This window comes from Centruroides sculpturatus, unplaced genomic scaffold (genome assembly GCF_000671375.1).
Source record: "Centruroides sculpturatus isolate CEXI.00-Female unplaced genomic scaffold, Cexi_2.0 scaffold506, whole genome shotgun sequence".
NCBI lineage: Eukaryota > Metazoa > Arthropoda > Arachnida > Scorpiones > Buthidae > Centruroides > Centruroides sculpturatus.
In genome coordinates this window covers 196,644-209,916 of record NW_019384672.1, presented here as the reverse complement: position 1 = coordinate 209,916, position 13,273 = coordinate 196,644, and the positions used below count along the sequence as shown (strand labels likewise).

Below are 13,273 nucleotides of genomic sequence, written 5' to 3'. Positions count from 1 at the left end.
AAAAATTATTTTACAGAAAGAGCCCAAGGGAAGATTATCAGTTAGCTACATTCTATTCATCGGATCTCTTCTCTCATTGATATTGCTATCGATCACGTTATTTATTTTCTCGTATTTCAGGTAGATTTTCTTTCATATAATAATAAATTTTTACTTTAATAACAATATAAATATTAAATATTTACTGTTTTACAGATGTCTACAATGCTCCAGGCTTCGAGTTCACAGAAATTTGGTTGTTGCTCTCATGATTCATTCATTTCTACTTATGATAATTCCATTGCCAATTTTATTCGAAAATTCTGTTCCTACTTATCATGATTTTGTAAATGGTTTTATATTATTATATATAATTAATTTTGACAGTAATTTTTATTTATTTTTTACTCCTTTTTATTGTAGGATTGGTTTTGTAAGACGTTACTGACGTTAAAAATGTATGCTGCAACTGCAAGCGTTAACTGGATGTTTGTTGAAGGATTGTTACTTTACAGCAGCATTTCTGTCTTCGTTTTTCAGCAAGATCCACCATTTAAATTATATTATTTTATAGGATGGGGTGGGTATGAGGATAAAATATTAAAAATTTAAAACAATGGTAATATTTGATAGAATATTTTCGATGTTCAGGTGCACCAGGGATGTTTGTTATCACGTGGGCTATCTGTATGAATTTTTATCTAAACACTCCGTGTTGGAGAGGATATGGAAAATTACCTTTTATATGGATTGTTACCGGTCCTATGATTACAGCTTTAGTGGTAAATTATTTTATTATTATTATTTTTTTTAAAATTAATTACACAATAGTGTGTGTGTTTAGGCATTGAGGTAGACGGGTAGGTAAATAAGATATAACAGTAATACAATGCATAGGGAATTATGTTTGTGTATGCAATAATGTAAAAAGTTAGTCTCGTAAATTCCTGGAAATTACACAAAACCAAATCTGTTATAATGATACGTGGGCCATCTTGTACATAATAAGCTAAAATTGTACATAAATATTTATATTTTTTTGTAAACATTTCCGTTTTTAGATGAACATTTATATTAATTAAATTATGTAAACGTATAATTAAATGTAGAATTTAATAATCTTTTTTTTTTGGCCACTTGAATCATTTGTTGGAAGAGCAAAAGTGCTTTTGCTGCTGAAATGTTCTCGGATATAAAATTGCTAAAAATTTGATCAGAAGAAATGTGATATTGGAAAATTTGTTTTGCCATTTTGCAAGCTGCCAGATGGACAAACATACAGATCTTTTATCGCATTAAATGTACGAGATGTGCCTATATATTTTTATAGTACACAGCTTTATTCTTTCAATATACTTAACTTATAAATGATTTTTAATGAATTCTTTAGTTAATTTACATATCATTTATAATAAATATTTGAATATTTATAGCAAGAAATAGAAGAAAATTAATTTATATAATTAACACTTTTATATTAAAGAATAATTAAAATTAAGAGTGTCCCATAAGCCTGGAACGATAGAAGTTACGTTAATCTTTGTATATTTTTCTAAAGGTTAAACATAGAGTTGAGTAATGAGAAACGAATTCAATTTATAATGAAGACCAGCAGTAAGCATGAAGATGCTGAAGACTTACATCCACATCTTTATGTGTAAATGTGATAAGTCCGGATGCAGCCTATTATACTCTTCAGCATCACGCTTACTGCTGCTCTCTATTATCATTATAATTTGATTTTGTTCCTTATTACTCAGCTCTATATATAACCTGTAAAATAGTAAACAAAAATCAATGTAAACTTAAAAATTCTTTAGATAATCAAATGAAAAATGANATTAAAATTCATGTGATGTGTTTATTTGACATAGAAAATTTTTGATTTATTTAATTGTTACTTAAAAATTCTTTAGATAATCAAATGAAAAATGATAACAAATAGAAATTTGATTAAATTTTCATTATTTCTCTTCTAATTTTTATCAATGTCATGTGAAATTTAAGCATTAATTGTTGAAGTTTCTTAACAACGTTGTATTGTTAGAATAATGAAATAATTGATTAAGTTCCTTAATTTATTAAATAGGTAGAAACATATTTATGAGCTAGTCTTAAAGGGCAATTTGGCCCGATACCAGGCGCATAAAGGTCCTAAAATTTTGTTTTCTAAGTCAAGAGTGGGTCGAAAAATCTATTTTTATATATATTATTTATTTTACAAAAGAGGGGGTAAGGCTACTAGTTATTACTAGTCTCAATGATTCTTTGTACTCCTTTTTACGATAAAAATAAATAGAAGTGTACCATTTTTACTGCATTCTTGTAGAGACATCAATAAGAAATTCTCCATTTAATTCTGAAAATAATAATAAATATGTGTTGAAGTTTTATCTGCAAGTAATCGACGTTTAAAAGTCTAATTTCATTATTAAATTAATCGGGGAATGCCAATTTGAAGGAGGATATTATATAGAAAGGGCCTCCTATTTTAGGTGTTAAAAAAGTGGAAAATTGGGACAATTTCACGTGGCCAGCACGTTGTCGCGGTTTCGCGCATCATCAATAGGCTGGTCGCTTGGAATATTCAGAGTTTTTCCGAGTAAATAGGAAGAGTTTTACATAGAAACTTCTAGGGTGAGGCACTCTCTCTCCCTTTGCAGTTAGCTCATGTGTTGTGTTGCTTTATCGCATCAATCTCACAATCCAATATGTTTGTCTCAAATTCACTAGTTGAAGGTGTCGTGCAGTAATAACTGGGTCAGCAAACGATCTCACTACACGAGCTCTCTCCACGTGTCGGTATACGAATAATACGAGACTCATCACCCTTAAGTGAATTACGACGAAACGACTGACATAACTATCAATTTAACAATATAATTTTTATAAAACTTAATAGAGAAAAGCAATAATGCTTACAATTTTCTTTATTAGAAGACCTCTCGTCGCTTCTATTTTCTAATTTTAATAAAAATTATTTTACAGAAAGAGCCCAAGGGAAGATTATCAGTTAGCTACATTCTATTCATCGGATCTCTTCTCTCATTGATATTGCTATCGATCACGTTATTTATTTTCTCGTATTTCAGGTAGATTTTCTTTCATATAATAATAAATTTTTACTTTAATAACAATATAAATATTAAATATTTACTGTTTTACAGATGTCTACAATGCTCCAGGCTTCGAGTTCACAGAAATTTGGTTGTTGCTCTCATGATTCATTCATTTCTACTTATGATAATTCCATTGCCAATTTTATTCGAAAATTCTGTTCCTACTTATCATGATTTTGTAAATGGTTTTATATTATTATATATAATTAATTTTGACAGTAATTTTTATTTATTTTTTACTCCTTTTTATTGTAGGATTGGTTTTGTAAGACGTTACTGACGTTAAAAATGTATGCTGCAACTGCAAGCGTTAACTGGATGTTTGTTGAAGGATTGTTACTTTACAGCAGCATTTCTGTCTTCGTTTTTCAGCAAGATCCACCATTTAAATTATATTATTTTATAGGATGGGGTGGGTATGAGGATAAAATATTAAAAATTTAAAACAATGGTAATATTTGATAGAATATTTTCGATGTTCAGGTGCACCAGGGATGTTTGTTATCACGTGGGCTATCTGTATGAATTTTTATCTAAACACTCCGTGTTGGAGAGGATATGGAAAATTACCTTTTATATGGATTGTTACCGGTCCTATGATTACAGCTTTAGTGGTAAATTATTTTATTATTATTATTTTTTTTAAAATTAATTACACAATAGTGTGTGTGTTTAGGCATTGAGGTAGACGGGTAGGTAAATAAGATATAACAGTAATACAATGCATAGGGAATTATGTTTGTGTATGCAATAATGTAAAAAGTTAGTCTCGTAAATTCCTGGAAATTACACAAAACCAAATCTGTTATAATGATACGTGGGCCATCTTGTACATAATAAGCTAAAATTGTACATAAATATTTATATTTTTTTGTAAACATTTCCGTTTTTAGATGAACATTTATATTAATTAAATTATGTAAACGTATAATTAAATGTAGAATTTAATAATCTTTTTTTTTTGGCCACTTGAATCATTTGTTGGAAGAGCAAAAGTGCTTTTGCTGCTGAAATGTTCTCGGATATAAAATTGCTAAAAATTTGATCAGAAGAAATGTGATATTGGAAAATTTGTTTTGCCATTTTGCAAGCTGCCAGATGGACAAACATACAGATCTTTTATCGCATTAAATGTACGAGATGTGCCTATATATTTTTATAGTACACAGCTTTATTCTTTCAATATACTTAACTTATAAATGATTTTTAATGAATTCTTTAGTTAATTTACATATCATTTATAATAAATATTTGAATATTTATAGCAAGAAATAGAAGAAAATTAATTTATATAATTAACACTTTTATATTAAAGAATAATTAAAATTAAGAGTGTCCCATAAGCCTGGAACGATAGAAGTTACGTTAATCTTTGTATATTTTTCTAAAGGTTAAACATAGAGTTGAGTAATGAGAAACGAATTCAATTTATAATGAAGACCAGCAGTAAGCATGAAGATGCTGAAGACTTACATCCACATCTTTATGTGTAAATGTGATAAGTCCGGATGCAGCCTATTATACTCTTCAGCATCACGCTTACTGCTGCTCTCTATTATCATTATAATTTGATTTTGTTCCTTATTACTCAGCTCTATATATAACCTGTAAAATAGTAAACAAAAATCAATGTAACTTCTATGGTTCCTGACTTATGGCACACCTGTATTTTTTATACAATATTTTATATTACATTCTTTTATATTTAATGGTAATTTTCAGGTGAACACAATCTTCCTATTTACTATAGTTCGCATTTTGATCACTAAAATACGTGCTACTGTATCTATAGAAACAAAACAGGTCAGGTAGGTATTTTATGAAGTTATTTTTATCTGAACTTTTCCTTCTTAATATTATTTATTATATATATTCAAAGAGAAAATATTAGTACAGTTATACAAGCAAAACCTCTAAAAAACGGCTATTGGTGAGAACATAAAATATTGGTCGTTATAAGGAGGTTATGAACAGGTTTTACTATATATGTTTTTAAGAATGATCCCAATTATTTTTACTATAATAATTTCTTCTATCACATACTGTCCAACATAGAAAATAAATTATAAAATATTTTAAAATATAAACTCTTTTAATTAATAAAAAAACAAGACAGAAGTATATTTTATAGCAGTTTTTCGATAAATTTTCCACAAGTATTTGCCATTTTTATCTTTAAATTGCATAGAAGAATTAATTTTATTATTCGTTTCAAACTTCATGAGTAGAATAAAATCAAGTAATTTAAATAATGTTTCATTATTACCATTATAATTTAAAGAGCAAAGTAAATTCAACTTCACAAATTCAATTTTCTGTTTGAATTTTAATTAATATTTATTAAGGAACTTCGATTTTAAAATGAAATAATCTGAATGAGATTCTTAGAAACTTCTGGTGAATTTAATTTAAATTAAAATATTAAAATTTTAAGACATTTGACTTTATTAAATTTATTTTTTATTTTATTTTTTTGGTTTAGGAAAGCAGTTAAAGCTACTGTTTTGTTGTTTCCTTTGCTGGGGATAACCCACTTGCTCTTCTGTATAAATCCACAAGACGATGGATATTTAGAACAAGCTTACATGATTACAAATGCCCTTTTACAGTCTTGTCAGGTAAAATAATTGATAAAAATAGATAACAAATTAAAATATTTATTTTTATATTTTATATAATATAATATAATCATTAATGATTTGTATATTTCAGGGTATATTTGTTGCAGTGCTTTATTGTTTTCTTAACTCTGAGGTAAATTTTTTACTCTTTTCTATCAAGAAACATAGTTAGACAGATGAAAAAGATAGTTTAAAGGTCACTTAACCGCGATATATAACGAATTCATTTGGTAGTGGCACAACAGAATCACGAATGCATGTGGTTTGTGGCACAACAGAATCACGAATGCATGTGGTTTGTGGTACAACAGAATCACGAATGCATGTGGTTTGTGGTACAACAGAATCACGAATGCATATGGTTTGTGGCACAAAGGAATGAGGAATTCATGTGGTATGTGGCAAAACAGATTAGGAATGCATGTGATAAGTAGCACAAGAGCATCACGAATGCATCTGATATGTAGCATGAACACTCCAGACCACATGTATTCATAAGTTTAAACCATTTTTAATTGTTCTTAAAACAATATTAATAAAAATATATAAGTCAAATTTACTATTTTAATTATTTAAGAACATTATTCCTTAAAAGTTAATAGCATTTATTTCATTCAGATTGTTAAATACCAGTGATGCTCTTGACTTATTAGTAACAAGTTTCAGCAATACATGCAATATATTGAATATATTTTTAAATAAATAAATAAAAGCAATAATATATTATTAATTTTAATTAATATATATATATATAATTATTTAGGTACAAACAGCTCTTAAACAAACTTACATCCAAGCTCTATTGAGACGTCATCCCAACATCCGTTGTCAAGTAGCACCGCAAGGATCTACAACTCACGTGTCAAACGTAATGGATTCTTATACCGTAAACGGTACAAAACCTATTAAACAATCTCCATACAGACAACCTGGAAGTAACAATTTAAGATACTCTAATGACAGTAATTATCTAGAACAGAAGAATGGAAAATCATCATCTTACCCTCTATTGGACACGTTTCAAATTTCAAACTCTCAAAATTGATTCTTTGCTTATCAATTTTCTTTCTCTTTTATATATATAATATAATAAGAGGTATCGAGACAGAATTTAAACTTTTATTTTCTCTTAACACGAAAGATTGTAATTACAATTAAAGTTAAATAACATTACATATCTAAAAGAAATTACACGAAATTATCTGTATAAATCAGTACAAATTATGATAATTTTTACATGAAAATACGTTCTTATTATTTACATTCATCACCGTATATTACACTTAAAAATATTGATTAAATTGTATAGATTCGAAGATGTTTTAGAATAATAAATGAATGTAATTAAACGAATTATCTTTTTAAGTTATGGATATTAATTGTAAACCAAGTGCCATGTTACATACGTCATAAATAAATAAATATATTTTAAGTACTACGAAATAAAAGAAAACCATAAAAAAATTTAATTAATTAATTGTATTATTTTTTCAAGAATTTTATTCGAATAAAAATGAATTAATTTTAATTTAATTTCTTGTTTTTAGTATCGAATAATTTCATAAAAATTGTAATTATCTAAATGATAATTAACCTAAATATAAAAAATCCAGCAAAGAGTTGCATAACTTTCCAGGCAAGAAAATTTAAAATTACTCCGTGGCGCCATCTGTTATTATATTATATTAAAAAATTTTTTTATATTTATTAATCATTATAAAGTAATAAATAACTTAATTTTCGTGGTATAAATGAATTTTATAAAGTTTTTAAATGTTAATAACGAGTAAATAAATACGATCTTATTCGAGATATGACATATCAACCTCTTCTATCTCTCCACCCCCTTGACCTATAACCACCAAAATTTAACACAATCAATGTCCCTAATATATAAAATTCCTTGCAAAATTTCAATAAGTTCTAACAATAATCACAAGAGTTATTAATTAATTTTCAAATTGGTCTTGAAGAAATTCTCGTCTACTAATTGTGTTAAATCTCATCTCTTTATTTATGTAAATAAATTTAAATTATAAAATTTGATATATTTAAGTGAAGTTTTCCATCTTTATCAACTTCACTTAAAGCCATTTTGCATGGTTTGATAGGCCAATAAGTTTGATCGATGGTTACTAGAACGTAATTAAGAAGTTCCTTTCTCTCCTCCTGAAATGAATGATTGTTATGTTAAAATAGAAAATAGCATAAATGACGTTACACTTGATTATTTTTTTATGCCTTTTAATGGTTTCTCTACAGGAAATCAGTAGAAGTAAAACTGTAAATTAATAAACATACAGAAATATTAATGTATTGTCTTCATCAATATAAACAAGAGACACGAAACAAATGTAACACTATAAAAAAAAGTCTATTTTAATGTTTAGATATGCTCTCAGTTAATACGAGTGTCATTTTTTATTGTTTAAAACAATGTTTTCTTTAAGAAAATAATTATTTTTAAAATCCCACAACAAAAGAGAAATAAAAATAGCAGTGTTTTACTGTATAAGAGTGAATTTTAGAACTGTTTTGAAAGTGTTTTTATGCTTAAATTTAATTTACTTTTTGTAATTTTTTTTTACTTATTCAACTCGAAGAAGAGTCGAAGTAATCAATATAAATTTAAATAACAAAATCCAAGACTTCTTTTTAAAGAGTTTTTATGTGGAAAATCAAATTATCGAAAACCAATCTGTTATCATTCAAATTTGATTAGAAGGAACTAAATTTGATGGCTAATTTTGCTTCATTTTCTTTAAGCATTCCCCCATCTACTCACTTTGAATTTGGATTGTAAGTCATTCTGTACTCTTCCAGGAAGAAGAAAAAAGATAAAAATAACAAATAAAACAGTAAAAAGTTTACATAATAATCACTGGTAACAATTTAAATATAAATTGTTATTTAGAATCTAAATTATTGGTTATTGCTGAAAATCATAAGAGGGACAAAGAAAGCATAAAATGTAGTCTCGAAGGTTATACATTTCACTATTTTTCTGTTGATTTTCTAGTATATTTTTACGAAATTTTTAACTGAGGGATGACGTGTGTTCTCTCTCTAGTGATAAATACATTTTGTTTCCTTACTTAATGATCATTACTGTGACGACGTTCATCTCAAATGCCATGACTATTCTTACTTCTCCGGCTATTTTTTTTTATAACAGAGAGAAAGTATGGTAAAACAATCACCCCCTAATATTTTTATTATTGGACTCGTGTGCCTTAAAATGTCGAGAATGCAAAAACGATTAGGGTTTTTTTTTTTCCTGTATGAATGAGGAGGGTCACGATTTTGTTCACCCAATTTGAAGCATAATAATACCTGCACGTTTCATCGGAAATTTCTGAAATTCTGCAGGATAATTTGGGTATTAGAGGAGAATGTTTGTAGAAATTTTCAGGAAAATCACATCATTAGTTCAAGAGATGTGGCCCCATCTTCTTAATTTCTTCCGAATTAATCTGTAGACTTATAAAAGTAATGGTAGCAATTATTAGGGATATAATAATATATCCCTGAAAATTCCTTATTATTTTATATTTCCTATTAAGTCCCTATTATTATATTACTAATAATAATGGGATATTACATTAATATGGAATTATACGAATAAGGAATGCCAAGGAAGTCCAGCAACGTTGTTTCAAGCTTTTTTTTTTTTATTACTTTTAATGACAATGATGACACTTTTTTACATCTCAATGATGATAGAGAAGGATTTTAACTTTAATACGAAATTACGTTGGTTTAGGAGTTGCATACCAAGATACTGATTTCTGTATTCAAGAGATTCTGCATGAAAAACTTAGCCTACATCACTGTATCCTTTGAGAAATAATAAGAAAATGTTACGTTAGAAGAGATAAATTACATTATATCAATGTCCTTGCAGTAATTAATTTAATCTGACTGACAACAACGAAGATATATCATTGTCATGATATCATTAACACCATAATATGATGTTGTGTTACCGCATCATCGGCTTTTACTGATACTCATCCTAACCTTCTACTATGAAAAATAATCACTAATTTATTTTATTTCATATAATGTTCACGTTCTGAACTGTTATTATGGTGTTAAATCAAAAAACAACCCCTAAAACATTTATATTTTATAGACTCGGGACCTTAAAACGTCCATAAATGCAAAAGATTTAGGTTTTTTTCTGTGTTTGGGGCACGATTTTATTAACCCAATTTAAAGCTTAATAACTCCTGTATCTTTTGACAAAAATTTTCAAAATTCCGCAGGGAGGTTTCTGTATTATGTGGTTAGGTCATGTTAAATTTTGGTGATTAAAGGTCAATGGGGTGAGAAGATAGAAGGGGTCATATGTCAAGTGTCGAATGGGGACAAATTATTACTAATTTGTCCCCATTCGACTCTACCTTCAGTTTAATTATGAGGACTCTACCCTCATAATTAAACTAAACTTTTCACCATTTTATAAAATTTCATAACAGATGGCGCCACATACAATTTGAAATTTTTGCTGGGAAAGTTATGCAACTCGTTTCTGAGATTTATTAATTAGTTTAATGTTTCAAGAAAAATGCTTAAGTTGAACGATAAAAATGCTTAAATACTCAAATAACAATAATTGTAAGCAATATCTTCACTCAATTAATTTTATTTTTATTTGTAATTTATAAGAGAATTTAACAATAAACCCGTATTAAATATTACATTTAATTTTCATCGTTATTATTTGAAAATCGTAAATATATTTTTTTTTAAATAAAAGTTCTGAGTTTTATAATATATATTTTCAAAAATTGGTAGTAAATACTGTAATAACGAAGTTTAAAGTTCTAATTTTAATTCGACACTTTAGAAGCCTTAGAGGTATTCTTCACTAAGGACCCTTTTTTTCCTCACTAATTACGTGTACAGTTTTTGAGGCACTTTTGACCCACTCCCACTGTATAAGACGATGTTCTTTTGGCAAATCCTTCTATAGACTTGTGTTTTAGACCATTTTAGACGTGATAAACTCCTTTTAAATCCGACTTTTTGGACTCTTCTGGGCTTTTTTAAGACCTGTCTTTTACTCTTTCTCACCTGTATTCTGCTAGTGTTTTATCCAATCAGTACTATTGAACTAATTTATTGTAAGACACCCTTACATAATATATTTTTCCATTAAAAATCGATATAAATAGTCACATATTACGCTAGATAAGCTTATATTATTGAAAGTATTCAGTTGTATTTTTTTTTATTTTTTTACATTTTTCTATATTAAAAATTTTTGAAAATAATTTGTGCTTGTAAAATCAAATTTACTTTATTTTTTACTACAGAAATAAATGTTTTAATATAATTTATCAAACTTTAAAAAAAAATAGAAGTAATCATCGTGTATTTACATCTTGCTAAACACCTTGTTAAAATTGTTTATGTATCGTTAAATTGAGATTAAAAACAAATTAATGATTTCTTTTAAACTTATTTTAATTAGTCCTTCTTACAAATAATATAAATTAGAAATTTTTTTAAAAATTTCCAAGTAGCATCCATTATAAATACAGTCGACCCCCCTGTAACACTGTTGATAATTCCGTTTTATATGAATTCCGTGTTGTACGATTCACTTATATTTTACAAATATGTGAGCCATTCACAGCCCGGCACACGTATTTGTAAAATCTAAGTAACTCGTACAATATGGAATTCATATAAAACGGAATTATCAACAGTGTTATAGGGGGTCGACTGTATTCTAATTAAATGTTTTTTTTTATGAATACAGTCAAACCTGTGTATAACGGCTACTGAAAAGAACATTAGAAATGGCCATTGTTTGAAAGTTATTTTGTACATTTCTGTTCTGAAAGTGCAGAGTCTCCAAGTACTTTTCAGGCCTCTAGCCTAATTTCTATACAGGAATTATACAGGTATAGAAAATATTAGTAATCATCAGTGAGACGAAGCCTCTATTGTTCAGGTATGTCTGTGCATTTATAGGGATGAAAATCGAGACCATACATGAGGTTGAGGAGTCACATGATTTCAATTCAATGTTTTCTCCAGAATGGAATTTGATAGATGAAAAGCATGATTCCATTGTTATCAGAAGAAGTATAATATAAAGGGAAAGACAATACTAAATACGAGACCAGATATGCTAAGAAGACAGAAGCTCCGACGATGATAATAAATTATATAATATATAATATAATAAATATATAATGCTCTTTTATTTTAGTTAACTTTCGTACAGACATCCAGACATTTTCTTTTACTCAAAAATGGTATTTTTCTTGACATTTAGGACTTGTTTAAGTATTCATGTTTACAAATATCCTTTTATAATTCGACATTGCCTAGAGCAGACAATCTAATTTACATAAAAATAGTGTAATTACAAGTAAAAGAACTGTAGAGTAAATTACATTTTCTCTGTAATTTGTATATCATTAAACAAATAACAACATTTACAATTAATTTAAAGTTAAGATTAAATTACTTTATTCTAAATCTTTCACGTATCAAGATTTTATTGCATTATTATTATTTTTAGTTTGTTTTTATTTAAAGAATCTTACGGACAGTCAAACAGACGAACGAAAAAAAAAACAATAAAATAATTTTTTTATTAAATTTAATCTTATTTGTAAATTTATTTTTATTAAAATTAAGTTAAAAATACAAAATTTAATATAAAAAAATGGTCACGTTCAATAGAAGAATTTTTGTTATTAATTTCAATGTTAATTTATTTTAATGAAGATTTAGTTCCAGTATCAAATTAAGGTCATCACAAGGCACTAATTGTAATTATATCTGAATGCTAATTTATTACAATAAAGGACAAGTAACAGTTATACAAGCCAAGTTCATAAATTTTCTAGTAATGTGTCTTATAATGTATTCGGATTTAGGATCAAGATTAGAGGACTTATGATGTGTTAAAAATTAAAACGGTAACTATTATAATAGGTGATTTAAAGGTCCATTCTTTGCACCCGTTTTTTTTTCACAGTTATGGGTTTATCCACCCATAAAAACACTAGTAGTTAGTCCCGGTTTGGTTCTTCACCAAACGGTTGTTGAACAGGTGAAGCAACAAACGGTGCTTCACCTGTTTGTTGCTTTACTTTATTACCTTAATTTAATCCATCCAAACGTTTTAATTTTAATCAAATTATTGTTTTATTTATCAAGAAGGTAAAGTTTCTTGTATTCAAATAAAATATTTAGAAACAAGTATAACGATTTAACTATTTATCCTATTTTTCATTTCGATCTTCTGTCAATTCTGAGTGTTTATCAATATTCTCCATCTTGTTCTTGCTTACTGTCATTCTTTTCTTTCCACAGTTAATCATTCCACTCTTCTTTTTTCTATGTCACTCTTGATGTTATCTCTTTTCTCTTCGTTCTCCCTCTTGATCTCTCTTATCCAAAAACTCCACTTCTTCCGTTTCTCTTGACGTTCTATTCTTATTCATTCTCTTTACATAATCATACCATTTTATTCTACTTTCTCTATTTTTACATATAAGCTCTTTTGATTTATTTCCTAGTTTTCTA

The 13,273-nt window shown here is 27.4% G+C and overlaps 1 protein-coding gene across 2 annotated transcripts in view; it reads left to right on the top strand.

Annotated features, from left to right (window-relative positions):
- Nucleotides 1-7,161, top strand: part of LOC111626758 (corticotropin-releasing factor receptor 2-like) — a 43,379-nt gene extending 36,218 nt beyond the window's left edge. For both annotated transcript variants that reach the window (XM_023370246.1, XM_023370247.1), the window contains exons 4-11: nucleotides 17-120; nucleotides 196-325; nucleotides 403-559; nucleotides 631-761; nucleotides 4,821-4,906; nucleotides 5,581-5,716; nucleotides 5,811-5,852; nucleotides 6,483-7,161. In XM_023370246.1, coding sequence (XP_023226014.1) covers nucleotides 17-120; nucleotides 196-325; nucleotides 403-559; nucleotides 631-761; nucleotides 4,821-4,906; nucleotides 5,581-5,716; nucleotides 5,811-5,852; nucleotides 6,483-6,764 — 1,068 coding nt within the window. In that variant the 3' untranslated portion in view covers nucleotides 6,765-7,161. The remainder of the gene's footprint in view (nucleotides 1-16; nucleotides 121-195; nucleotides 326-402; nucleotides 560-630; nucleotides 762-4,820; nucleotides 4,907-5,580; nucleotides 5,717-5,810; nucleotides 5,853-6,482) is intronic.
- Nucleotides 7,162-13,273: the final 6,112 nt, after the last annotated feature.